This window comes from Catharus ustulatus, chromosome 25 (assembly GCF_009819885.2).
Source record: "Catharus ustulatus isolate bCatUst1 chromosome 25, bCatUst1.pri.v2, whole genome shotgun sequence".
Lineage (NCBI taxonomy): Eukaryota > Metazoa > Chordata > Aves > Passeriformes > Turdidae > Catharus > Catharus ustulatus.
The window spans coordinates 535,680-563,670 of record NC_046245.1 but is presented as its reverse complement, the minus strand read 5'-3'; the positions used below and the strand labels follow the sequence as shown (position 1 = coordinate 563,670).

The window sequence follows — 27,991 nt, the reverse complement described above, 5'->3', positions numbered from 1 at the left end:
TCCAATGAGGACCTGCTGCAAGTCCTGTGGCCATTCTGGAATCTTTGGGCAGAAGCATTTCTTTTCTTCCATGCCAGCAGTAACAGCAGAAGGACAAGCATTCACCCAGAAATAAAGAACTCAGCTCAGCTTTTGTGTTTGCCTGGTGCTGTAAAGCATCTTTGGGAGTGCAGAGTGCACAGAGCCTGTTCTTTGTGCTCCTCTGGCCTGTGCTTATCTTATTGACCAGCAGAGAAAAGAGAAAGAAAAAGTGCATTTTAATTAGTCCTGACAACTTCATCTGTCAGGAGGTCAAAGCTGAGCTTGGCTGGGTTTTGCAGTGACTCTGCTTTGGTCTGTCCTTGGGCCAGGGGGGTTTGGGCACCTCCCTGCCCTGCCTGGCACAGCCAGGCTGGCACAGGGCAGGGAAGGGGATGGATTGGATTAAACCCAGCCTGGCACAGGGCAGGGAATGGAATGGGTTAAACCCAGCCTGGCACAGGGCAGGGAATGGGATGGGTTAAACCCAGCCTGGCACAGGGCAGGGAAGGGAATGGGTTAAACCCAGCCTGGCACAGGGCAGGGAATGGGATGGGTTAAACCCAGCCTGGCACAGGGCAGGGGATGGGCTGAGTTAAACCCAGCCTGGCACAGGGCAGGGAAGGGGATGGGTTAAACCCAGCCTGGCACAGGGCAGGGGATGGGCTGAGTTAAACCCAGCCTGGCACAGGGCAGGGAAGGGGATGGGTTAAACCCAGCCTGGCACAGGGCAGGGGATGGGCTGGGTTAAACCCACCCAGAGCCCCCTGCCCCAGCAGGGACACCCCCTGCCCCAGGTCCAGCCTGGCCTGGAGCCTCTCTGCCTTTGCAGGAATGATCCCCACGCCCAGAGCCGCTCCTGCCTCGATTTCCTGACCTGCACAGGGAGTGCCAGCCCTGGCACAGCCCTGGACTCAGTCAGGACAAGCTGCTCCCTCAGCAGCCAAAATATTCCCAATATTGGCTTCTCCTTTCTCCAGCTCTTGCCTTTGTTCAAGTGACAGCCCTGGAGGGGGCACAGAGATTTTACAAGTCTGTGAGCTTGTATCGCCTGAAGGGAACAAAAATAGATTCTCCCATCTTTTCTTATTGAATAAAACCAATCAGGCACAATTGATTGCTCCAAAGCAATCCCAAACCTCACCCTCCCCTGAGTGGGGCTGGGTCATTGCAGTCATTCAAATCCTGGTGAGAAATAACCTCAGTGTGTCCTGCTGGGGCTGGAGCTGCTTTTCCCTGAGCTCTGTTATCTGCTCATCCTGCTGGATCCAGGGCAGGAGGGGCTCTGCACTTCAATGGGCCAGGACCTCCCACAACACAATTCTCATAAATTCCTGCACTGGCAGCCACATCTTCCCCTGAGAGGCACAAAGGCTGGGATGGTTTCCCAGCTTCCTGCCCGAGGAGTGGCAGGAAAGGGTTTGGAAGAGATCCCAGCACAGATTTTTTCCTTGGAGCTGACGCTCTCAGGTCTCCCATCCTTGCTGGGCCATTGAGATTCCCTGAGCTGGGGCCGTTCCTGGGGGCAGCCTGAGCTCCTGCAGCCCCCAGGGATCTCCTGGGCACCAGTCACTGCTGCCCAGCACACACAGAGCCTTCCTGCCACCCCAAAACTGAAATCTTCCTGAAACTCAGATCCCAGTCGTGTGCAGGTGATGAAAGTCCTCTCAAGCTGTCCCTTTTTACAACACATGGAAACTGAGATGAGTCCAAACGTCTCTGCTCTGACACAGCTCAGAAAATGATGAAGTACACAGAAACCCAGGTTTTTTCCTCTTTTTGCATGAAGTGCTCATTGTTAATTTAGTTCTGAAAGATCCTTGATGGATGGTTCCAGGTAGCTTTCTCTGCTCTTCCTTCTAATCTGCCTGATACACAGTTTTAGGGAAAAAATGAGGAGGCTGAAGAAATCAAATCAGAATTCATTTATGCAGCAACTCCAGCATCCATAAATAACCCATTAAATATTGTCCTCTGCTAAATTTAGAAAATGCTCAGGTGTGTCTCCTCTTGTGCTGCACAGAAAGTTTTAACACAGATTTATTCGTACCGAGTGTGAGGGGAAAGGGCTAATTAGATTGGCAAATTTAGAAGGCTGTAGTATATGATATGGGAAGAAATGGGTGATCAGATATTATTCACTGGAAAAGTGACTGGCCTTGGGGAATTATTAAGGGTATTACATGACATAATCCCAGTTTAAAAATTGACAAAGTCCGAGTTCACATCATCCTCAAAATGGTTCTGTTTTCCAAAAGGATTTTCCCAATGTTTGTTTTTAGGGGTTTTTGGCAGCTGGAGGAGTGAGAGCCCAGCTTGGCCAGTGGTGCTGTCCCTGTGTCCTTCTGTCCCTGTGTCCTTCTGTCCCTATGTCCTGCTGTCCCTGTGTCACTGTGTCCTTCTGTCCCTCTGTCCCCTCTATCCCCCCTGTCCCCTCTGTCCCCACTGTCCCCCCTGTCCCCTCTGTCCCCTCTGTCCCCAGGCTGCCAGGGAAGATTCTCAGCCTCCCCCAGAGCCCCGTTGCACTCCCGAGGTGATTTCCAGGACAGACATTAGGGACATTATTCACTGTACAGATAAAGGTGTGGGACCCGCCCGGGTGCTGGGGGAACGTGGCACTGCTGAGCTCACACGGAATGATTTCCTGCACTTCCCTCCCTTTATCCAGCCCGGCTGAGCTCCCTGTCCCACAAAGGGACACTGGGAAGGTGAGGAAATGCCAAAAACCACAGCAGCACGGGCTGTGACATCAGAGACTTCGCTGCCACCGGCCCCAGACCCAGAACCAGCCCAGCAGCGCTGGGGGAGGCTGCTCTGCACCAGATGTGGTGACTTCGGCAGGAAAATAAATCAGGAGCTTGTTTTGTCCTAAAGCACACATCATTTTGTTCCTCTTCCAAAGCAGATTTCTGTCTCATCCTTCTGAAGGGATCATTTAATAGCGTGTGAAATGAAATGTCAACAAGAATTAGAACAAATGGCGCTGTGGGCCCCAGGAGACACCAGGTTTCTGATGGGAAATGTTTCCAGCCAGGCACTGCAGGGAGGGGAGGGAGAGGTCTCAGGTGCTGCTGGAGCTCCTGGAGCCAGAGCCTGGCACAGCCCAGAGCCCCTCGGTGGGACCCTCACCTGGGCTTTGGGACCCTCGCCTTGGCTTTGGGACCCTCACCTGGGCTTTGGGACCTCACCTGGGGCTTTGGGACCCTCACCTGGGCTTTGGGACCTCACCTGGGGCTTTGGAACCCTCACCTGGGGATTGGGACCCTTACCTGGGGCTTTGGAACCTCACCTGGGGCTTTGGGACCCTCACCTGGGCTTTGGGACCCTCACTTGGGGCTTTGGGACCTCACCTGGGGCTTTGGGACCCTCACCTGGAGCTTTGGGACCTCACCTGGGCTTTGGGACCCTCACCTGGGGCTTTGGGACATTCACCTGGGGCTTTGGGACCCTCACCTGGGGCTTTGGGACACTCACCTGGGGCTTTGGGACCCTCACCTGGGGCTTTGGGACATTCACCTGGGGCTTTGGGACCCTCACCTGGGCATTGGGACCTCACCTGCTGCACAGACAGAGCCCAGGCCATAAACAAACCCTGCCCTTGGGATTATTGCCTTCACCACCGAGCCTGTTGCTCATGGGGAGTTCAGAAATGAGGTGAAAACATAAATGTGAGCTATGCAAATAAGTCCTTCTGACAAAACTGTTCACTAGACTCATTATTATGGAAATAAATTTCAAATGTGACTTTTTAGAGCTGCCGAAAGACAGAAAAACATCACAGTGTGGAGCTGTCCTGTGTCCCTGCCATGAACTGGGCTGGGCTGGGCTGGGCTGGGCTGGGCTGGGCTTAGCTGAGCTGGACTGGACTGGGCTGGGCTGGGCTGAGTTGGACTGGGCTGAGCTGAGCTGATTCATTATTTAATACTAAAATACTGTGAATTACAAATCTGCAGAATCAGCCAGCCAGGGAAGGGAGGGATGTGTGGCAGAGCCCCACAGATCCCAGCAGGCTGTGCCAGGGCTGTCCCACACCTGCCAGGGGCTCCCAGCCTTGCCTGGCACTGCTGCCCTTCCCTCTCCTGTGGGTTATTGCTCCTGGAACATCCCACCCTCTCCTGTGGGTTATTGCTGCTAGAACATCCCACCCTCACCTGTGGGTTATTGCTCCTGGAACATCCCAGCCTCTCCTGTGGGTTATTGCTGCTGGAACATCCCACCCTCACCTGTGGGTTATTGCTGTTAGAACATCCCACCCTCACCTGTGGGTTATTGCTGCTGGAACATCCCACCCTCTCCTCTGGGTTATTGCTCCTAGAACATCCCACCCTCTCCTCTGTCCAGGAGGGACCCCCTGTCTGTGCCCCAGGCTGAGCTTTGGGGTCACTCAGACCCTGTTGTGGCCCAGGGACCCTGGAGGATTTTGCCCACAAGTGCCACAAATACACTTTGTGACAAGTGCTGCCACACAGGGTGGAAACCGTTAAACAGTAGCAAAATGGACTCGTTACAATACAATGTAAGGCTCGGGCTTTTACTCTGTAATCCATTTTAAAGTGCTCTTAGATGTGCTGCTCCACGGTAAAATTGGATTTTTAGCAAAAATATAACCCAAATGCACAGCATAACAAACTGTAATCACAGCAGTCAGTTTGCCATCTAAGATGCAATGCATCCTCCAGATCTTTTTTTTCCCCTCTTATCTTTTAAATGCAATTTTCTGTCCCACTCTGTTGAAGACCGGGTTAAATCACTGAAATAAAAACAGTGTTGTAATATTATATCCTATGGCAAAAGACCAGCGTTGTCTCTAGTCAGGAGCTGTGAGAGTGATGAACCCAACCCAGATCTGGTGGAACTCTGCAGCTCTGTGGGTTCCTCTGACACCAGCCCTGACTTCCAGCTCTTCCACACCCCTTGTCCACAGGGAAAACATCCTTTATCAAGAGCAGCCACACCTGCGGGTGCAGAACAACGACTCCAAGGCTTTTTAATTGCATTTGCTTCCATTGCAGAAGAGTTTTGTGGTTTTCTTGAGCTTTCACAGCCAGAGCCCTGCCTGCCCTCAGCCAGGGGAGTGGGACAGGCACTGAGAGAGGGACCACAGCAGCCACAAACCCTCCTGGAGCCCCAGGAGCAGAGAGAATCAATCCACAGCCTACAGGGATCCCCTGGGAGTAAATCAGACTGAGGGGATGTGAGCAGGCTTCTTGAGGATTATGTGTAAAATGTGAAAAGCAATCACGGCCAGATATGGTAAAACATAACCATAAAATAAAGCTCTGAAAGCCTGAGTGATCTGGCATTGAAGCACAGGGATTTTTAAATGCTGCCATTCAGATATGGTGGAAAATTATCTCCCTCTGGCAAACAACCCTGCAGTACTGAGGGCTAGGGGAAAAACACAGGTCTGCTCTGCCCAGCCCACCTTTTCCAGATTCTTTTCCTTTCCTGGTATTCAAACCTGTGTGTGATTCCAGAGGAGCTCGTTCTGAGCTGCCAGGGCAGGGCAGCAGCAGGGACTGTGCAGGTTTTGCCCATCATTCATTTCTGAGAAGTGTCAACACCACCATCAGCAGAGACAGGAGCTGTTCCTGATGTGCTGCCACTCTCAGGTTTGATCTGATTCCTCCAGGGGAATTCAGCCCCTCCTGGGCCCATCCTGCAGGGACTGGGATGCTCTGAGCCCTGCTCTGAGGAACACACCAAACCCCACAAGGGAAACGAGCCTGATTTTCCAGAGATGTGACTGATGAAGAGATTTCACCGAGCTCTCAGGGAAAGGCTTTTCCTTCCCCTCTGCTCTCAGCTCAGTCCCAGCATGTGGCAGGAGGGCTCTGACCCGAGGGGATCTCGGCTTTGTGCCCCTGTGAGTTACAGGCTTTGTCAGGAATGATCTGTTTAAAACCCCACCGTGCTCAGGGCTGTGTCTGACAGACACAGAAACTCTCGGGCAATCCCTGCAGGGCTCGAGTGGCCAGGGCTGCCCTGGGCTCGAGGGCAGCAACCTCAGAGCCAGCCCTGCACCGTGGGCAGCGACCTCAGAGCCAGCCCTGCACCGTGGGCAGCGACCTCAGAGCCAGCCCTGCACCGTGGGCAGCGACCTCAGAGCCAGCCCTGCACCGTGGGCAGCGACCTCAGAGCCAGCCCTGCACCCTGCCAGCCCTGCACCCTGCCAGCCCTGCACCCTGCCAGCCTGGCATCAGCGACACAGGGACAAGGGAGCCAGCCAGAGCACAGAGGTCAAGGATAAATTGCTCTTTTTTCCCCCGAAATCCTGTCTGAGGGGCAGCATCTCCCCTGCCCAGCCCTCCTGTCCTGTCCTCAGTGCAGGGAGCTGCCCAGGAGGAGCACAGCTCTAAATCCCTTTTCTTCTGTGTAAGCTCAGGGGTTAATTCCTAAGGCTAAAAGACTCTTTTTTAAATCCTGAGGCTAAAAGACTCTTTTTAGGGGCTTTGGGAAGAAAAGAGCTGCTACAGAAAGGGAAGAGCTTCCAAGGGCTGGTTATTTCTGCTGCCTCTCCTGCTGCTTCCTTTCATGCTATGCATCTCCCCAAAAGGCATTTTTCCCTCCGAGGTGGTTTTGTGGTGCTGTTTTGGGACTGCTCTGGAGGGGAGGTGCCCGTGCAGAGCTCAGGGACCTGAGCAGGAGCTGCCTGAGCTCGGCCAGGGCTGTCAGGGGCAGTGCAGGGACCTGGGATGGTTCTGAGAGTGATGCAGCCCCAGCTCACTATTGACACATGGCATGGGGACAGGAGATTCGCTTTGGCATCTCATTCACTCCTCAATCCATCTTCTCCAGTGCTTTTCTGCCCTCCAGCCTGTGCAGAAAGGTCAGGCAGTGCAAGTGCAGATGTGGGACACATCAGCCCCGTTTGCAGCCCGAGCTGTGCTCAGCTGCAGCTCCTGCACCCCCCACCCACCCTGCACCAGGCACAGCAGCAACAGGGTCCTGTGCAGTCAGGAAACCTCCCCTCGTATCCCTGGACTGATAACAAAAGGAATAAATAACTGCAGAGAAGGGAATTTTAATGACATTTCTGTACCGAGTCTGTCAGGGTACACTACAACCATTTATTCGAGTTCACTGCCTAGACAAACCCTGACATCTCTATTGCACAGGTGTAAAGCCCGAGCCAGAGAAAGCCCGAACTCCTCTGCACACCCCACACAACCCAGAACTGCTGGGGCCTGCTGGGCAGCAGCACAATTCCCAGAGGAGCAGGGGAGCCCTGGGCACACAGAGGCTGCTCTGATCAAAGCTGCCCTGGCTCTGGGGCACACAGAGGCTGCTCTGATCAAAGCTGCCCTGGCTCTGGGGCACACAGAGGCTGCTCTGATCAAAGCTGCCCTGGCTCCAAACAGCCCTGATGTCCTCGGGGTGAGCAGCTCAGGTCCCCTCCTGCAGGCACCGGCAGTGTCTGATGTGTGCTCAGAGCCTGGCACCTTTCCACCTGCAATTTCCTTGCTGCTCTCTGGAACATCTGCACGTTCTGCTGCCCAGGGAGGTCGTTCTGGCGCTGCTCCTTTCGGTTCTGCTCTCCCACATCCGGGACCCTTTGAAGAGCAGAGGCACAAATCTGTTCAGGAGCATTTCTGGGGTCCCTGGGGCTGCTCTGTTCTTTCCATCCCTTCAGAGAAACCCACTGAATTCTACAGAGGTCAAAACAAACCCGAGTTCACAAACAGCAGCTGCCTCAGCCCTCCAAAAGGATTCCGTAGCATTCCAGGAACTCTCACTGCAGCATAAACTTCACTTTGAAATAAGGACTCTGTGATTTTTAATTGCCTCCTAACCTTTCATTAATTGGGCTTTATGCAGTGAACAACATCCCCAAAATCGCTCTGCAAGCTCAGTGCAGAATGCAAATGTTCCACAGCGAGGGGAGAGCCCTTCCCCAGGGTGGCTGTGCCACCAGAGCAGGGACAGGACTCTGCCAAGGCCAGCCTGTCCTGCTGCTGTCCCTGCTGGGACTCAGAGACACTGAGCAGGGACCCTGCACCGGGTCAGGGCAGCAGGAATGGAATGAGACCTGCAGGGACATTCCCAGGGGTCACAGCAGGAATGAAATGAGACCTGCAGGGACATTCCAAGGGGTCACACAGGAATGAAATGAGACCTGCAGGGACATTCCCAGGGGTCACAGCAGGAATGAAATGAGCCCCACAGGGACATTCCCAGGGGTCACAGCAGGAATGGAATGAGCCCCACAGGGACACTCCCAGGGGTCACAGCAGCAGGAATGAGCCCCACAGGGACATTCCCAGGGGTCACAGCAGGAATGAGTCCCACAGGGACATTCCCAAGGGTCACAGCAGGAATGAGCCCCACAGGGACATTCCCAAGGGTCACAGCAGGAATGAGCCCCACAGGGACATTCCCAGGGGTCACAGCAGCAGGAATGAGCCCCACAGGGACACTCCCAGGGCTGTCCAGGCTGGCAGAGCCCCACAGGGACATTCCCAGGGGTCACAGCAGCAGGAATGAGCCCCACAGGGACATCCCAGGGCTGTCCAGCAGGAATGAGCCCCACAGGGACACTCCCAGGGGTGCCCAGCAGGAATGAGCCCCACAGGGACACTCCCAGGGGTCACAGCAGGAATGAGCCCCACAGGGACACTCCCAGGGGTGCCCAGCAGGAATGAGCCCCACAGGGACACTCCCAGGGCTGTCCAGGCTGGCAGAGCCCCACAGGGACACTCCCAGGGCTGTCCAGGCTGGCAGAACCCCTGGAAGGACACACAGCCACTGCTGGGTGCAGGTTTGTGCTGCAGGAGCCCCTGGACACGGCACACGAGCAGCTCCAGCCACAGCCTTTGTTTCCTGACAAAAATGAATCGTAAAAGCTGCTGAAATTCATTTTCAGTTCACAGCACATTTGGTGCCAGACTTTGCTGCTGCAATCATGTGAATTTATCCTGACACGTACAAGGAGCTGCCTGTTTGTTTACCCTGGGCTGAGCACTGCAGGGCATGCGTGCACAGCTTTCAGGATATGTATTTTTAAAACCTGAACACCGATTTTCTACTCAAAATCTTTATCTCCCACCAAACTAGCCATTATATTTCACTGAAAAATTCATGTATTTTCCTTTCTTTTTTTTATCCAACATTTCTAGCCCTGCTCAGGTGGTACCAGACCAATGATGGACAGTGCCAGGGTTTTGGAGTGGCACAACTGTAGAAATTAGTGCCTTAGACAACATTTCAGTATGTGCTGAAAGTCTGAGAGGAAAGGGTAAAAATAAATGCAAATGTTGCTATGTGAAGCCAAAATGAAGATTTCATCTGTAGATCTCTTCTCCTTTCCTGAAGTCTCGTTTCCCTTCTCACTTCCAAGGCAGGAGGGCTGAGCTGGGTGGGATGAGGGCCCTGCAGCACTCCTGCCTCTCTGGGGAACAAACCATCCACGAGGCAGTGTGGATGTGAGATTTCCTTTGGGTCCTTTCCAAACCCTCGGAACTGGCGTCTGCTCTGGCACATCTCCCCAGCACCAAGGCAGGGCCGGGGTTTGATGGAGTTTCACAGAGCTGAACCATTTCAGGAGCAGGTTTTGATATGGTTTTGGTCCTCTGAGGTTCCCCAGCCCTGCAGGAGGGTGGCAGGGCTGATGGAAATGAGAAGGAAAGGCAGCAGGAGCAGTAAGGAGTCGTGTTGGGATCCTCATCTGGATCCCAAAGTGTGCAGAAAGGACAGAGCTGGGAGGGAGCCTCTGCTCTGTGCCCTGTGCCCTTTGCTCTGTGTCCTGTGCTCTTTTCTCTGTGCCCTCTGCTCTGTGCCCTGTGCTCTGTGCTCTTTCCTCTGTACTCTGTCCCTTTTGCTCTGTGCCCTGTGCCCTATGCCCTGTGCTATTTTATCTTTTCACTTTTCTCTTTGCTCTGTGCCCTTTACTCTGTGCCCTGTGCTCTTTTCTCATTTCTCTGTGCCCTGTGCCCTATGCCCTGTGCTCTGTGCTATTTTCTCACTTCTCTTTTCTCTGTGTTCTTTGCTCTGTGCTCTTTTCTCTTTTCACTTTTCTCTTTGCTCTGTGCCCTGTGTTCTGTGCTCTTTGCTCTGTGCCCTGTGCTCTTTTCTCTGTGCTCTGTGCCCTATGCCCTGTGCTCTGTGCTATTTTCTCTTTTCACTTTTCTCTTTGCTCTGTGCCCTTTACTCTGTGCCCTGTGCTCTTTTCTCATTTCTCTTTTCTCTGTGCCTTCTGCCCTTTGCCCTGTGCCCTTCGCTCTTTTCTCTGTCCCCTTTGCTCTGTGTCCTGTGCTCTTTTCTCTATGCCCTTTTCTCTGTGCTCTTTTCTCTGTGCTCTGTGCCCTTTGCTCTGTGCTCTTTGCTCTGTGCCCTGTGCTATTTTCTCTTTTCACTTTTCTCTTTGCTCTGTGCCCTTTGCCCTGTGCTCTTTTCTCATTTCTCTTTTCTCTGTGCCCTGTCCTCTATGCCCTGTGCTCTGTGCTATTTTCTCTTTTCTCTGTCCCCTTTGCTCTGTGCTCTGTGCCCTTTTCTCTGTGCCCTGTGCCCTTTTCTCTGTGTTCTGTCCCCTGTGCCCTTTTCTCTTTTCTCTGTCCCCTTTGCTCTGTTCTGCTCCCTCCCCACACCCTCTCCCCCAGGACAGGCCCTGCCCTGGCCCTGCCTCTGCTGCTCAGCCCCAGGTGCTGTGTGTGTGTAAACTGATGGAGCTGTTTACCTGTGTTTGATCTAGGCAGGGCTTTCCCCAGGCAGGAATTCAAGCTCGTTCAATAGAGCTCATTAGGTAATGAGCTTATTCACTAAGCTCATTAGTGGTGGAATTCATCCTGCTCAGCCCTCTGCAGCCCAAGATCCTGTGTCCCTTCAGCCCAGCTCGCTGCTGCTCCTGACCCCTGCCCAGGGGTCTATTTTACCTCATTTCCTCCATTTCCCATGTTTTCATTCAACAGCCGCTTTGCTGAATGACTGTTTCTATTATTTAATCTGTCCTGCTATTCCTCTCTAGCAGAAAAATATCTGAGAGGGCTGAAATCTCGTGTGGAGTGTGCCAAGGCTGGAATGTCTTGCCAGCTCATCTCAGAGAGAGTGACTCAGTGGGACTCATCCTGTGCCGTGATGGATGCTCCCAGCACTGACGAACAGACGGAGGGGCAGATGTAGGTGGGCAGGAAAACGAAAGAGGCACCGAGTAAAAGTTGTGTTTGCCTCCTGCGATCGCCCATCTGCACACAATGCTCCGCTCCTGGGGAGCTGCTGCAGCACGCACCCGGCAATTCCGTGTTTTGGTTAATTATGCAGAGATAAGGGAGTGAGGTTGGTAAAAAGTACCTGAGGTGCAAAGCTGGGTGGGAGACAGGGCTCTGAATCTCCCTGAAGCAGCAGCACAAGCGAGATGTGTGACAGTGAGGAATGTGTGCTGGCAATAATGCTTCATTGATTCGTGCTCAACGTGGTAAATTTAGGTGCTGTTTCTACTCACTTCAGACACTGATTACTAGAAAAAGGCTCTGCAGTGGAGTGAGGGAGGGGGCAGAGCCTGTTCCCATCTCCCCTCACGAGAGCAGGGAGAGGCAAGTGGAGCTTTCCTCACGTTAATATTGATGGTGAAACCCAAGCAGTGATGCAAAAATCCAAAACCCCGCTCACCCAGGGCTGTGGCTGAGCTCTGGGCTCGCTGGCAGGACAGGATCTGTTTGTAGCTGTGTGTGCAGGGGCTGGGCTGGGTCCTGGAGGGTCCTGCAGGGGATGCCCAGGGCCTGAGGGCACTCTGGGGGTCCTGGGGTTTAATCCAGGAGGGATCAGCCCTTGGCAGCCAACCTGCAGAGGGACCAGGGCTGGGTTTGCTTCCCCAGAGCTTCCTGAGCCCAGCCAAGCCCCAGAGCCCACGGGCTCAGGGAAGCAGCTCAGAGCAGCTTTCCCTCCCTCCAACTCTCCCTTTGAAGACAGATTATTTCTGCCAGGTTGTGAGAAGGGCTGGCTCGCACAATCCTCTCCCATTGAAAAATAAAGTGCTATTTTTGTTCTTGCCACAGTGACTGTAATTAATATTGGAGGAGGATGGCTCCCTTGTGCTCCAGATCATACAAATGCAGAGGAAAATGTGCACATGTTGTCTCTGAGTTGCACCCCGAAATTGGAGTGGAGCAGAGAGGGAATTGAGGATTCCCCACCCTGGAGTGTCCCAGGCCAGGCTGGTTGGGGCTCTGAGAGACCTGGGACAGAGAAAGGAGTTCCTGCCACGGCAGGGCTGAGAACTGATGAGATTTTCCCAACCCAAACCATTCTGGGATTCCATGATTCTAACTACACAGAAAGCCAGCAAATTAAATAATAGTGAGGATGTTTTCCTTGGTGTAAAGAAGGGCTGCCTGGTGCTGGGGCACAATCTTGTTATCAAGGCTGCACATTTGCATATTAAAGGCTGAAAATGACTCAAGATTTTATCATCTGCTGTTTCCAGGAGCCCTGCACCTACGGGCAGGATGAGAAAAACAGCAGCACTGGGTGACTTTTCCGTGGCAGAGGGAGTGACAGGGACACCAAGAGCACGGCTGAAGGATGATTGCTGGGAGCACAAAGCTCAGGGATTGGGTGGGGTTTGGTGGGATTGGGTTTGGGTGGTTTTGATGGGGTTTGGTGGGGTTTGGTGGGGTTTGGTGGGATAGGGTTTGATTTGATGGGGTTTGTTGGGGTTTGTTGGGGTTTGGTGGGGTTTTGTGGGGTTTGGTGGGATAGGGTAGGATTGGGTGGGGTTTGGTGAAATTGGGTAGGGTTGGATGGGGTTTGGTGGGGTTGGATGGGGTTGGATGGGGTTTGGTGGGGTTTGGTGGGATAGGGTGGGATTGGGTAAGGTTTGGTGGGGTTTGGTGGAACTGGGTATGATTGGGTAGGGTTGGGTGGGATTGGGCATGATTTGATGGGGTTTTCTGGGGTTTGGTGTGGTTTGGTGTCCAGAGCTGTTCCAGTGGCCCCAGGCTGAGCTGCCTGGGCATCTCTGGGGATACCAGGAACGTCCAGCAAGCCCCAGCGTGGGGCACATCCACCTCCCCCCGTGTGTTCAGGGTTTGTCCCTTGAATAATTCCCTTTTCCTTTTGCAGCACAGAGCTCAGCAGCCCCGCTCCAGCCCAGCCTGGCTCCTCAGGACCCACACAGCCCTTCCCAGGGCTTTGTTCCGTGCACATCAGGCAGGTTCTGCAGCGCTGGGGGCAGAGCCGAGGCAGAGCTGCTCCGTTCCGTGCAGATGGCACCGGCTGAGAGCAGCAGCTTCCCCAGGCCAGGCTGCTCTGAGTGCTGAGAGCTCTGAGTGCCCAGAGCTCTGCTCTGCTCCTCGCTGAGGCTTTTAGAGCTGAGAGCTCTCCCTGCCCTGAGCATCCTCACACAGCAGCGACAGAGCCTGTGGGGAACAACCAAATCCACAGGGGAAAGGCAGAACAAAACACAAATTCGGGCAAGGACGAGGGAAAAAAGAGCCAGATGCTCTGAGCTGCAGAGCAGGATGGAAAGGCAGCAGAGGCTCGCACCTTTAGAAGGAATAATGAATTGTTTCCTCCTCTGGCAGGCAGTGATTTGACTTGCCACATGCCTCTAGTAATTTCCCAGCAGGTTTAAATGTTGGAACAATGGCATTCTGTTAGATATTGATTTTAAAATAACTCTTCCACACTTACTTGTAACTTTAAGAGGTGAATTACAGCCCTTGAGTGTGTTCTAATGCAGCAGTGGTAAATAGTTAAATAGACACAATCTGTTTCTGCAGGCATTGTCTGCCCAGGAGAAGGCAGAGCTTGGCTGAGCGCTGCCTGTCTTCTGGGCTGCAGGAAAAACATTCAGCAGGCTCCTTCACTGGAGGGAAATATTAACAAATTCCCCATGGATGTGGTGGGATTTGACAGAAAGAGAATTTCTGTGCTAGGTGGTGAAGCAGTGAGAGTGAGAGGCAGTGGGTGAAGGAAAAATCTCAGCTCTTCTTCCTCAGCCTCTGCAGAGAGAGAGAGAGATGCTCCCTCAGCCTGAGCCTGGTCTGAGCCTGGTCTGAGCCTAACCTGAGCCTAAACTGAGCCTGGCCTGAGCCTGGCCCAAGCCTGGCCCAAGGGACAGGGACACTGGCACTGTCCCCCTGCTCCAGCCCAGCCCAGCCCAGCCCAGCCCAGTCCAGCCCAGCCCCAGCTGCTCCAGGTTCTGTGCCAGGGCTCCCCAGGGAACAATTTCCAAACTCCTCTCCTGCCACTGAATCCATTCCCTGCTCCTGGCACTGGAGATCCCTGAATTGCACTGAAACCTCTCCTGCTTTTCTCCTGACGCTGAAACTGGGGCTGGTCCCCGTGCCAGGGCAGCAGGGTGGGTGAGGGGGGTGCCCAGCAGCCCCTGGGAGGATGAGGAGGAGGAAGAGGGTGAGGATGAGGATGAGGAGGAGGAGGAGGATGAGGGTGAAGATGAGGATGAGGGTGAGGAGAAGAGGAGGATGAGGATGAGAATTAGGAGGATGAGGACGAGGAGGAGGATGAGGGTGAGGTTGAGGAGGATGAAGGTGAGGATGAGGATGAGGATGAGGGTGAGGATGAGGAGGATAAGGATGAGGAGATGAGGATGAGGAGGATGAGGGTGAGGATAAGGATGAGGATGAAGAGGAGGATGAGGATGAGGATGAAGATGAGGATGAGGATGGTGCTGGCAGCAGCTCCCTGAGCTCCTCTCCCTGCACACCACGGGCTGCAATCAGCTGAGGACCCTAATTAGTTTTGGCTAATTTGTGCAGGGCCTTTAACTTCTCTTCCCCTGCCCCTGCTCTGGAGCTGACAGTGGCCACTCTGTCCCTTCCTTGCAGCTGATGTCTGTAAACTGATTACTTTTACTGGGTCAGCTCTCTTATGAAATTATCGTTTTATGAGGCTAAAAATAGCCCAGATCCAGTCAGCACGCCAATCACTTCCCCTCATCTCCAATGAAAATGCAATATTATCTTTAATCTCTATTTCTCAGGCTTACTGTGAGGCAGGTTAGAAAGAAAAGGGGGAGGAAAAAAAGAAAGAGGAGATCAGAAAAAAAATCTGTAAATCAGTTGCTATAGATGCATCCCTGCCAAGGCTTCCACTGGTAAATTTAGCAGTCACGTTACAATTTTAGTCAGCACCATTTCTTAGCCTTATTCAAAATAATTCACTTCTCACACAATGAGTTACCCTAGAGGCAAGTTATTTTGTCTTGCACATTAAAAATGGTGCGTTTGCACATACATGCAACCGTTACAAATATCCAAAGCCACAAAAAAAGCTAAGAATGGATAATTCTTTTTTTTTTTAAGAGAGGAAAAAAAAATCATCCAGTAAATTCCACTTGCTCTAAGAATGAATAAAGGTTTTTTAATACTTCTGGGGGTCTGGTGAATACAAATAGCTCAGAAATTAGATGCTTGCCTGAGATTTATGTCAAGATAGTGAAGGGAAAAGGTTCCATCTGTAGTTTCTGATACAAAGACATTTTGCACACAATATCTGTAAACCCATTAGGAGAGGAAAATTGATACACGTTCTGTATGAGATGAGGCTGGAGTGGAGAGAATGAAAGCCAAGGAAATGGCCTCTTTGTGTAGCTCCATCAGCTGAGCTCTGATTGGGCTTTCTGGGGATTCAATCCAGGCAGCTCTTCGGCCCCTGGATATCAGGAATTGCTGGGAATTGGTGAGAGTGGTGAAATTCCAGCACCTTCCTTTGCAAAGGGGACACCCCCAGCTCATCCAGCACCCATGGGTGATGCTAAACCTGCACAGGGTGTTTCTAAACCTGCACAGGGTGTTTGTTTCTAAACCTGCACAGGGTGTTTCTAAACCTGCACAGGGTGAAGCTAAACCTGCACAGGGTGTTTCTAAACCTGCACAGGGTGTTTCTAAACCTGCACAGGGTGTTTCTAAACCTGCACAGGGTGTTTGTTTCTAAACCTGCACAGGGTGTTTCTAAACCTGCACAGGGTGTTTCTGTCAGCAAGGCTTTCCTGTTCAGCTCAGTGCAGCTCCCTAAGTCCTGCTCAGAGTGACTCCTGGCCCAAGCAGCAATCCCTCCCAAGCTGGGAATCATCCAGAGATGATTTATGGTTTCCTTGCTATGCAAACTGCTCCTGGTGTGTGTGAGGGAGGGGAGTGAAGGTCACTGCCAGCCTGAGCTGAGCAGAAATCAGAGCAGACATTTCTCATGGCCTGGCAGGACAGGGGATGGACACAGTGCCAGAGGGCAGTGCTGGGATTGGGGCAGGAATTGTTCCTGTAGGGTGGGCAGGAATGGGGGGATTGGGGCAGGAATGGGTGGGATTGGGGCAGGAATTGTTCCTGTAGGGTGAGCAGGAATGGGGGGATTTGGGCAGGAATTGTTCCCTGTAGGGTGGGCAGGAATGGATGGGATTTGGGTAGGAATTGTTCCCTGTAGGGTGGGCAGGAATGGATGGGATTTGGGCAGGAATTGTTCCTGTGAGGATGGGCAGGAATGGATGGGATTTGAGCAGGAATTGTTCCCTGTAGGGTGGGCAGGGCTGGGTGGGATTTGGGGCAGGAATTGTTCCCTGTGAGGGGAGCAGGGCTGGGTGGGATTTGGGCAGGAATTGTTCCCTGTGAGGGTGGGCAGGAATGGATGGGATTGGGGCAGGAATTGTTCCCTGTAAGGTGGGCAGGGCTGGCACAGTTTCCCAGATTTGCTGTGGCTGCCCCTGGGTCCCTGGCAGTGCCCAAGGCCAGGCTGGACGCTGGGGTTTGGGACACTGGGAGTGTCCCTGTTGGCTGGGGTGGCTCTGGGTGGGCTCTGAGGTCCCTCCCAAGCCAGACCCTGGCAGGACTGTCCCCCTGCCTGGCACAGCCCGGCTGTGCTGCCCAGCAGAGCCGCAGGGTGCAGGAGGAGGGGGCACTCAGGCTCTCACAGCTGCACTCTGATGCCTCTGCTGCAGGTCACAGACACTGCCTGGCAGCCTCAGACATACTGCTGCTGTCAGATGAAATGAAAACAGCTGTAAAAAGCTCAGAAAAACACTTTCTCTGGGCAGAGCTGGCGTGGGGTTTGGTGGGGTGACAGAGGTTTTGTGTTTGTGCTGCACTCGAGGGGAATCAGCAGAACCTGAGGCTTCCCCATCCGTATGGTTCCCTAAAAGTGACTCAGACTGGATTTTGGGCAGGGCTAGGAGCAGCCTGGGCGAGGGGAAGGGTCCCTGCACAAGGCAGGAGTGAGCTGGGCTTTAAGGTCCTTCCAACCCCAGCTGTGACTCCGTGCAAACCAAAGCCCTGGTGCCAGGGGAGCCCAGGTCACTCCAATTTACACATTTCCACAGAGATTAAACCCATCCTGAGCTGGCCACAGGCAGGGCAGGGTGCTGGGATGGGCTGGCCCTGCTGAGCCCAGGGGTCAGAGCCTCTGCAGGGTCTGGCATCAGCACCCAGAGCACAGGAGACGGAGCTGGGGCCTCCTGAGGAAAATGTTTCTGCATGAATTGGAGAGCTGGTTTTGAATCAATTTGGGATAGTTGTTTCAGTAATTCAGATTGATTTAAGATGCACCCAAGAATAATGTTTTCATTAGAAAGCCTCCTGAGCAAAATTTAAATCGTGTTGAATTAAAAACAGCCTCTGTTAAAGCAGGGCTGATGAGCACAGCAGAGGGATGGAGATGCAGGTCAGTGTAATTGAATTCCTCGGCTTTGGAAAGCTGCTGTACCTGTCTGCCGGGCTGTTAACTGCCTAAGCAGTCTGAATTCCTGTGCACTGGTCTGCAGGCTCACCCCCCAAAACCAGGGGGTGTTTGCTGGGCTGGGCTTCCCCTTGGAGAATAAATGCATTTTCATTGCCTTTTATTCACGGGTCAGTCTGAAAATGTGGTTGTATCCCAAAGGAATTCATTGGGAATCTGGGAGAGCAGCTGAGGCACGGCGCAGTGGGAGGGTTCATGGGTCACTGTTGGTTTTGTTGGTTTGTTTGTTGTAAGTAAAGTTTTGTTTTACACAAATCTTAGAGAAAAGTTACCCTGCACGATCCAGATCCCTCCTCCAAGGCTCTGTCAGAGCAGGGGTGGGATCCCAGCCTCAGGGAAACTCCACTGATGTGGTGTGAAATGGTGCTGATGGTTTTGGTGGTGAAAAAAAACTAATTTTATATGTATATGGTTTTGAGTTAAAAACTGCTGTGCTTCTGTTTTAAATGCTGGCTGAATTACTAAGAGTGAGAGGCAGGAGATATTGAAGATCTGGCTAAAAGCTCTGAGTGCTGCCGGAGTCCAGGCAGTGAATTTGGAGGGGAAGCACCGGCAGGGGAAGTCTGATGGGCTGGGAGCTGTTAGAGACCTTGGCTGCTTTTCTGGCAGCAGGAATTGCCAGGACTCTCATTAGCAACGAGATCCTTCCAAACAGACTGAAAGGACTTCTGAGGAGAGCTGTGGATGAAATATTGTCTGAAAGTGGTCAGAGCTGGAAGGATTTTGGGGGAGGTGGGGGCCGGAGGGGCAGCCCTGGGTGGTGAAACTGGGGGGAAACCACCTGAAAGTCCCAAATCAGCACTAGCAGAAGTCTCAGTTCAAAGACATTTTATAGTTCCCTTCCCAATGAACCCTTACAAAGCCATGTTTAAATGTTTAATTTCTCAAATCCATGTCAACTCATCTCCAGCATTGCTCCTCTGTGGTTTCTGTGATTCAGCGAGCTGGGGACACTCTGAGGTCCCTGGGGCACCGGGTTTGTCCCCGTGCTCGGGAAGGGAGGGAGGGGAAGGGCCCCGAGCTGGGCAGAGATGGCAGGAGGAGAGCCCCAGCCCCTCTGCAGCTCACTCTGCACATCCTGGGGCTGTCCCCAACCCCAGGGACAGGAGCAGAGCCCCAGGGACTGTCCCCAGCCCCAGGAACTGTCCCCAGCCCCAGGGACTGTCCCCAACCCCAGGGACAGGAGCAGAGCCCCAGGGACTGTCCTCTGACCCCAGGGACTGTCCCCAACCCCAGGGACAGGAGCAGAGCCCCAGGGACTGTCCCCAAAACCAGGGACTGTCCCCAAACCCAGGGACTGTCCCCAAAACCAGGAGCAGAGCCCCAGCCCCTCTGCAGCTCACTCTGCACATCCTGGGGCTGTCCCCAACCCCAAGGACTGTCCCCAGCCCCAGGGACTGTCCCCAACCCCAGGGACTGTCCCCAACCCCAGGGACTGTCCCCAACCCCAGGAGCAGAGCCCCAGCCCCTCTGCAACTCACTCTGCACATCCTGGGGCTGTCCCCAACCCCAAGGACTGTCCCCAAACCCAGGGATTGTCCCCTGACCCCAAGGCTGCTGTCACAGGGCTGGAACTGCTCAGGAATGGTGCAGGGGTGGGTGTGATCATTATCAAACAGGAATCCCAAACCAGAACTGGATTTTCACACATCTCCCCAGTGCAGGGACTGTGAAGGAGCCACCCAAGGCTGGTGTCCCTTGGAGCTGCTCAGACACCGTGGTGGGGACAGGGGGACTGACCAGTCTGGACCAGTCTGACCAGTCAGGACCTGGAAATCTGAGCTGCAGCTGCAAAGCCCAGCTTTGATTTCTAAGTGAGCTCTGCCTTTCCCAGGCTAAGGAACAACTTTTGCCATAAACTTTGCTTAGCTATTAAAAAGGAGGGATATGAGATCTTTAGGTGACTATGACTAACAGGTTCTACATTTGCACTTAATGAAGAAATTCAGATTTCAGTTGTCACATGCCCAGATTCGGCGCCTTTCTGACAGCTGAATTATGATTTTAATAATTTAAAAGTGCTACTGTGAGCCTGTTCATGCATAATAGGCACAGAGAAGTGTTTAAAATCAAAAGCAGTTTAGAGAAAAAAGGAGGAGAATTGTCTACATCTAGTATTAAACTGAGTGAACTCTCCAGTGGGAAAACTCTTTGCAAAGTAACTGGAAACTTCCCCTGCTGTTCTGATTTGTGGGATGAGGAGATTGTGCTCGATCCTGGCTTTATGTGAGCCCGAAGCAGCCGCCTGCAGTGCCCACATTCCTCTAAAAACCTCGGCAGGGCGAGGGTTTGGCCATTCTGCTCCCAGAGGTTTTCGTTCAGAGTGCCAGAAGCACACATCTGCAATCTCAGTCACAACAGAGACAGAAAGGAAATAAAAGGGGGAAAAGCCCTCCAGGCTACATCCCCTGTGCTTTGATTTCATTCTCTTTGTACCTGTCCATGGGATGTTTGAAATTCTGCTGCACCACCACAGCACGCTGGGCTCCCAAACTCACAGCTAAACACGCACGAGAAGCCCCCACCCTGCCCAGAGAAGGAAAAACCAGATCATGTCCTGGCCACCACTGAGTATTTCAGCACAGAGACCCACAACATCCACTTAAACTCAGCAAATCTGCATTTCCTGGCAAGCCAAGGGGAGAAACCACGGCCGACATCGGAACCAGACACAACAGATCCCTGAGCAGGTTCGTGTGGAACGCAGGGCTGGAGCCCAGGGCAGGGTGGGCAATCCCTGTTCTCTGCCCCATCCCCTGTTCTCTGTCCCATCCCCTGTTCTGTCCCATGCCCTGTTCTCTGTCCCATCCCCTGTTCTCTGTCCCATCCCCTGCTCTGTCCCATCCCTGCTCTCTGTCCCATCCCCTGCTCTGTCCCATCCCCTGCTCTGTCCCATCCCTGTTCTCTGTCCCATCCCCTGTTCTGTCCCATCCCCTGCTCTCTGTCCCATCCCCTGCTCTGTCCCATCCCCTGTTCTCTGTCCCATCCCCTCTTCTCTGTCCCATCCCCTGCTCTCTGTCCCCTCCCCTCATTCCCTCTCCCATCCCTGCTCCCTCTCCCATCCCTGCTCTCTGTCAGCTTTTCCCTCCTGCAGGGATGAATCAGAACCTGCTACTCCAGCGCTCTGCTCCTCCCGCGCTCGCTCACCGCGGCGCTGAGCATTTGTCAGGTGGGTGTGAGCGCTTTCTCTGCTTTGTACAACTGCACACACATTGCAGAAGTTGTAAGGCAAAGAATAATCAACCCCTCAACATTTCCAGCCCCTTCTCGAACATGCACCCAGGAAAATGCCGAGGAGGAGCTGAAGTCAAGCTCCCAGCACATGCCTGCCTGCTGCTCAGGAAAAGGAAAAGTGCTACTCACCCCAGAGTTGTCATGGTTACAATAGTGTACCAAAAGGAAGCAGGAATACTGGTGAATTTGCTCGCCGAGGACCCTTTCTCTGCATAAAACATCACAGTTGCAAAGATGATGATTGCCATAGTGAGGGAAAAGAGCAGAAAGCCAAGCTCGGAGGCACAGCTCTTCAAAGTGTAGCCCAAGATTCTCAGGCCTTGGGAATGGCGGGAGAACTTGAAAATCCTGAAAACCCGAAAAACCCTTAGCGTGACGAAGGCGCCGCTGACGTCCTCGTTGTTGGTCATGACCAGGCCGATGTAGTAGGGCATGATGGCCACCACGTCGATGATGCTCATGACGCTGCGGATGAAGCGGTAGCGGCTGGGCGCCGCGAACAGCCGCAGCAGGTACTCGACGGTGAAGATCATCACGCACGCCGTGTCCAGGCAGAAGAAAGCCACGGCGTAGCGCTCCCCGCACGGCAGCTCCTTGCTGCCCGGCACGTTCCCGCAGGGCACCGTCTCCACCACGTTGGTGATCACCGAGACGGCGATGAAGAAGCCGGTGACGTAGTAAAAGACTAAGGCTAAGGTGCTGGTGTGGGGGTTCTCGAAGGCTCGCCACATGGTCTGCCGGAAGCTCAGCGAGGGCATGGAGCCCTCCTGGTTGTTCTCCGAGTCGTTGTCGTCCATCAGCCGCTCCGCGTTCTCCCGCTTCCTGTCCTTGTACTCTTCGTAGCAGCAGTCCCCGATGATCTCGGGCAGGATCCCGTAGAAGGCGAGCTCTTCGTCGTAGGCGGAGATGCACTCGTACCTGGGGTAGTGCAGCTTGCCCGTTCTGTAAAAGTTGAGGATGCACCTGAAGACCTCGGGGTCCCGGTCGAAGAAGTACTCCTTGGTGTCTTCGTTGAAGAAGAACTCCTTCTCCGTGCTGCCCAGGAGAGTGTCCGGGTACCTCTCCAGTGTAGTCCTCCAGGTCTGGAAACGCCTGCCGCTCACGTTGAGGATGATCAGCTCATCCTGCCGCTTGTTTTTCTCGGCCGGAGCCAGCGGCATGGGGCAGTTGGCCACTGGCATCCATCCTATGGCAGCCGCCCTGGCGAAGGGCAGCCACGCTGCCACTCCCGCGGCCATGCTGAGCCCGGGCTCTTACTGGGGACGGGGCTCGGGCTGCTGCTGGGACCTGCTGGCAGTCAGAGCAGTTCCATCTACAACAGAGGAGAAGAGAGCACAGCACATCACGAGGGGCTGGAGGAGCCCAGACCAGCACGGACACCAGAAGTGCTCGGTGCTGCTCGCCCTCACCTCCCAGGTGAGGAGTGAGGCTGAGCCAGGCACGTGAAAATCAGCTCAGCGGGGTTATGGCTTTATTATAGATTGAAATTTTGAATAGCAAATGATTCCTCATTAAAAGCATTTTAAAAGTAGCATAAACACAGTAATTTATATTTGCTTCCTCACAAACAAGACTAATCCATAATTCCCCAGGTGTAAGCCTCCCGTGCTCATCAGTTTAACTACAGCTGTCAAGAAAGAGCTGGGAACTCCAGTGAAATCAGCCTGCAGTGGAATCTACGCCACTAAACCCACAACACAGCTTAACTTCATTTCCAGTCCTGAACGAGTTCAGAATGTTCTGAATCTTGCACTAAGAACACCTTTAGTTGAAAGAAATGGAAATTTTTCTCTGTTTTTTACCAGTTCTCTTCCATCTTTAATGCAATGCCTAGCCTCAGCAGCAGTTTTCTGCTGCTCTCTTTCATTTACAGGTGGGGTTTATCCTTGGCAAGTATTGCAGCCCTCCACTGGACCAGAGGAAAATTCTGATTTTTGGGGAAATGTTGTTCAGAATACCTGAGCACCAGTAAGCTCCAATCCCAGGTGTGAAGGCTGATGGATTAAGCTGCCAAATACCAAGAACATCGGAATGAAGGAAGGCTCCAAAGCTGGAGAATTTCTTACCAGCAGGACAGTGCTTTGCTTATTTCCTGGCTAAAAGGAAATGGGTGAAGAACTGAAGGACTCCTAGGACACAAAATATGTTCACTGCACTCTTGGACTGCTAGATGAGGAATATCCCAAGTTGTCCAGATCCTCAGCCACCAGAGGCCAACGTTCTCTTGAAGTTTGAGTAGTTTTTATGTTCTGATCGAGCCCTGAATTTGTTTTATCTCTTTTGATCTTGGGTCAGAGTTCTTACAGTCTTGAGCTTTTGTTTTAACTTGCTTTTCCTTTCATTTCCCTAGTGCTTTTCTAATTCTACCATGAAATTATCTGAAGAAAGGTGCCATTGCCACAGAAGATGCATTAGGAGCCCTATCAAAAGTCAATTTATCAATGGAAATTCCATTGATTGCACTGACTCAGGCCCTCAAAGCCTAATTGTATCTTTTAGGCAGTTTTACTCTAAAGTTTTTAACTCACATGAAAGCTGCCATTCCAGCCAGCAAGGCTGCAGCATTATTGATTCCAATGGGCCATCAAAATACTGAATAAAAAATGATGGAATCAGTCTGTGGTGAAAATGCCTGAAGTGCTCACAGAAATGCTCTTACTCTTCGGGGCAAATTAACATTCATCACCTTAATGTGGAGCATCTTCCTGTGCAATTTCCCTGTCTAGAGGACAATTGAAACCCCTGGTGCGAGCATCTCGCTGCTGCTGAGGAGCTTTTGTAATTATGGAACATAAACCCAGAGTGATGCTTGTCCCAAGGAGACACTTTGCTTATCTGCACGGCCCTGGAGCGAGCATCTCCCAGGATTTCCCTCTGGAGGATGGTTCAGTGGTACAAAGCACCACTTTCCTCTCCCCCAAGGGGGAATTCACTGCGTGAGCCAGCCTGGGGACCAGGGCAGGCACAGCTCAGCACTGAGAACTTTCTCTGCATGGCTTTGAAAAGCTCCCAGCCCTGGGCTGAAAGGGCTCCGTGGGCTCAGGCTGCAGCCTCCACCACCAGTGCTGGATCTTTTAACTTTTGTGAAACACTTAAGAACAGGAGGCAGCGAAATAAGAACGATTTCATCCATTAATCACCAAATATATACAGCAAATAACCGAGAAACCAAGAAAAGGCATCCTACTCCCGTTCTCCCTGCTGTCAAACCGGGTTTGGATTTCACTCAGCACCATCAGCAGAGTCCTGCCAGCACTGACTGACCTGGCCACCTTCAGCTCACTGGATCCTCATCTCCCCTGATTTCTCAGGGGAACCACACGCGAAATCTCTTCTGTACTTTCATAACTTTGGTTGTGGATTCCAGGTTACCTACATTAGCTGCCAGGCACTATAAATACTTCACATATAATTGTTCCAATAAAGCACTGGTAACTCATAAGTGCCTTACACATTTTTAAATCAATTTTTAAAAGATAAAATGGGTCTTTTCATGCTGGCACTATATGTGGGGAAGCTATAAATACCTCAGCTATGAAAGGGGCAGGAGATTAAAGCAGAAGAGAAAGAAAGGGGAATTCTGTGGAAGTTTAGCTCCCATTTCTCCAAGAGATGCAGCTGGCAGGAACAGCAGAGCGCACCCAGCTTCGTTCTCAGAGCTACATTGAATCTGTCCCGTTGATCCTCAAAGTACGCAGAGGAAGAATTATCTGTAAATTATCTGAAGGACCAAGAGAAATTCCCTGTTGCAGAGGTTTTGCTTTTCCTTGTCCATGAGTCCTTGGAACTCTACCACTCCCTGAAGGAAGTGACAGAAAACTGGGAGAGAGAGACAGGACTGGATTTATAATTCTGACCTGCACAACCTAAGATGAGTCAAAAAAAGGATGAAGTAACCAGTTTATCTAGAATGTAGAATTACAGAATGTAGAAAGAATCCTCCTTTTCTGCCTGCTTGGATTTTGGTGACTGCTAACCAGCCTGTTTAGGCTGGAAAGCAATTGGCTGGACTCAAAATCTAATGTACTGTTGACAGTCTCTGGAGCTCTCACAGAAAACAGACACACTCTGATTCTAGCAAGCATATATTTAGCTATATCCATATTTCTAATTTTAATTACCATAATTTCTGCGTGTAATTTAAAAGGAACTGGTTCACAGCAGACCGGCACCCTGCTGATGACATTTAGAAGACCTGGTACACAAAATAGAATCAATTGCCTCCTGATTTTAAAAAAGTATTTGCAGAGAAAAGAATCTGTTTTCTTTAGATGGCTGTGGGGACGGTGGAACAGCCAGGATTTGATGGGAAGGGCAGAGAAGGAGCCCCCGGCCCCTCGCAGCTCCCCTGCCCCGCCGGGTCCCTCCCGACCCCGCAGCCGCGCCGGGCTCCGAGCTCCCAGCCCGGTTTGGGACCAGAAATAAAGGATGGGTTCTCACCACGGTGGCTCCCACACTGATCAATGCCTCTTCACCATCTCAGGAGAGCAGAGCCAAACCAAAAACCTCAGCGTTTCCCTTTCTAGAAGCAGACAGGGCTGTTCTGAGATCGGACCGATAAACACACTGCAAGTTTCCTGACGAGACACTGCTAATGGGAGTGGAGAGCCTGGAGACCATTCCTTCTTCCCTCTCCTGTCCTTGTTGGGTCAGGCTCAGGCAGCAAAGACACCTTTGCTTTAAAGCAAAATATGTCAGCCGAAGCCTCGCTGTCATCTGTCAGTCACACAATCCTTCCCCTCCGCAGCAACACCAGAAAATAAAACTTTCTGCAAAACACTCACTCCCTCATCCTGCTGGGGAGGCTCAGGAGCGAAAGCAACAGGCTTAGGATAAATGCATGCGAAGTTGTCCCCTGTGTCCCTCCCTCCCAGCGAGCCCCATGCCGGCTGGCAGTGCTGCCTTACCTGGCAGGGAAAGGCGCCCGGAGCGGGGCTGGATGCGGGGAAGGAGGGGGAGCAGCCGCTGCTCCGGATGGAAGGTGAGCTGTGCTGCCTGCCTGCTGCCTCCCTCTCTGAGTGCAGTCAGAAGCAATCAGTAAATGTGATCATCATTGTGCAAGTATATATAGAGAGATGACTAAACAGCTTCTCCCTCATTACTGCCGGCACCGAGGCTCTCCCTGAGCTGCCTCGGCGCTGCCCCCTCCCCTTCCAGCGCCGCTCGCAGCTCTGCCCTCGCTGCCCAGCCCAGCTGGGACCGGCCCGGAGATCCCGGAGATGCCGGAGATGCCGGAGATGTGGAAGGAGCCGGAGATGCGGGGCTGGAGCCGCCCGGTGCGGAGGGAGCGGAGCGCGGTGGGGAGGGCGGCGTGAGCTGGCACGGCGCTGCAAATGGAGCCGTTAAATACACGGCAGAGCCTACCCTGCATGCTAATGTGCCGAGGGGGAGACGGAGGGGGGAAAGCACGGGATGAACTTCAGGGCTCCATCCCGGAGCTCCCTGTGTGTCCCTCCTGGCGCCCGGTCAGGCGGGGACAAGGCAGGAGCGATTCCTTCTGGACAAGAAAGCGAGCTGTTCCTCCAGCACCGCAAACCTACACCCAACGCCTTGGCCAGGGCGGGAGGATACATTCAGGAATAAAGAGAAATCGCTCGGATTTAAACCGATCTTGTCCTACCTTCTTCTTCCTTCCCATCACCTTTCCCTTTCCCCCCGTCCCGCTGCTCTGGCTTGCCCCGCTCCCTGGCAGCTCTTACCAGTCCTGTCTCCACCTCAGCATCCCTCTTTTCATCCGCGGGCACAAGTTGGACTCGGCACGCTCAGAGACCTCAGCCTCGCTCATTTATCCGTTTGCTGTCGAATCTCCATTAAGTGAATAACCAGGAGCCCGAATCAGAGCGAGCCAGCCTTGCCCTGCTGTGCCGGGCAGCTCCGGGCGCTCACTGAGGCGCCGCAGCCGGAGTTGATGACTTCCATAAAGTCAGAGCAATCCGCACCGGGGCGAGCGGGGCGAGCCTGCCTCGCCATCGGCACCGCGCTTATTGCCGGCAGCGCGGGGCTGGCCCGGGCCGTGCCGGGCTGGACCGAGCCGTGCCGGGCTGGACCGAGCCGTGCGGAGCTGAACCGGGCTGTGCGTGGTTGGTCCGGGCTGTGCGGGGCTGGACCGAGCCGTGCCGGGCTGGACCGAGCCGTGCCGGGCTGGACCGGGCCGTGCGGAGCTGGACCGGGTTGTGCGGGGTTGGTCCGGGTCGTGTGGGGCTGGCACGGTCTGTGTGGAGCTGGCACGGGCTGTGCGGGGCTGGACCGGGCTGTGCGGGGCTGGACCGGGCTGTGCCAGCATAGAACGGCGAGGGGCGGGAGGGGCGCGGGGGTGGGAGCGGCCGGGGGCACCGCTGTCCCCGCTGTCCCCGCTGTCCCCGCTGCCCCAGCTGTCCCCGCTGCCCCCGCCCCGCCCGCAGGTGGAGCCCGGGCCGGTGTCCCCGCACCCCCGGGCCGGTGTCCCCGTAGCCCCGGGCCGGTGTCCCCGCACCCCGGGCCGGTGTCCCCGCACCCCGGGCCAGTGTCCCCCCACCCCGGGGCCGCTCCCTCTCCGCCCCCCGCCCTCCCGGCGGACCCCCCTCACCTCCGCAGGGCGCTCCCGGCCGTGGCCGCCCGCCCGGTGCCTCCGCGGCCATGCGGCTGCCGGGAGCGGAGCGCGGGGCTGCGCGGAGTGCGCGGGCGCGGGGCGGCGGCGGAGAGAGATGGGGATGGATGGGGTGGATGGGGATGGATGGGGATGGATGGGGATGGATGGAGAGAGATGGGGAGCGATGGGGAGCGATGGGGAGCGGTGGGGAGCGGTGGGGAGAGATGGAGAGAGGTGGGGATGGATGGGGAGAGATGGCGAGCGGGGAGCGATGGGGATGGATGGGATGGATGGGGATGGATGTGGAGCGGTGGGGAGCGGTCAGCACCGCGGGCGGAGAGCGGCGATGGGCGCGGGGCCGGCGAGCAGCGGCGATCGCGGGGCCGGGGACAGCTCCGCGCCGAGGGGCGGCGGCCGGGCGGGGGGCGGCGGGGGCTCCCCGCACACGGCCGCGTCCCCGCCCGCCGCCCGCCCGCGGAGCCGCCGGCAGGTGTC

At 53.9% G+C, this 27,991-nt stretch overlaps 1 protein-coding gene across 4 annotated transcripts in view; it reads right to left on the bottom strand.

The window, feature by feature from the left end:
- The window catches only part of KCND3 (potassium voltage-gated channel subfamily D member 3), a 109,362-nt gene extending 81,793 nt beyond the window's left edge, over window positions 1–27,569 (bottom strand). For 2 of the 4 annotated variants that reach the window (XM_033080077.1, XM_033080082.1), the window contains exons 1-2: window positions 27,494–27,569; window positions 21,058–22,240 (exon numbers count right to left, since the gene is read on the bottom strand). In XM_033080077.1, the coding sequence (XP_032935968.1) occupies window positions 21,058–22,166 (1,109 nt within the window). In that variant the 5' untranslated portion in view covers window positions 22,167–22,240; window positions 27,494–27,569. Of the gene's footprint in view, window positions 1–21,057; window positions 22,241–25,835; window positions 26,356–26,627; window positions 26,871–27,493 lie in introns of those variants that run through there. The other 2 variants (XM_033080081.1, XM_033080080.2) reach the window with 2 other exon arrangements.
- Between the last annotated feature and the right edge of the window lie 422 nt (window positions 27,570–27,991).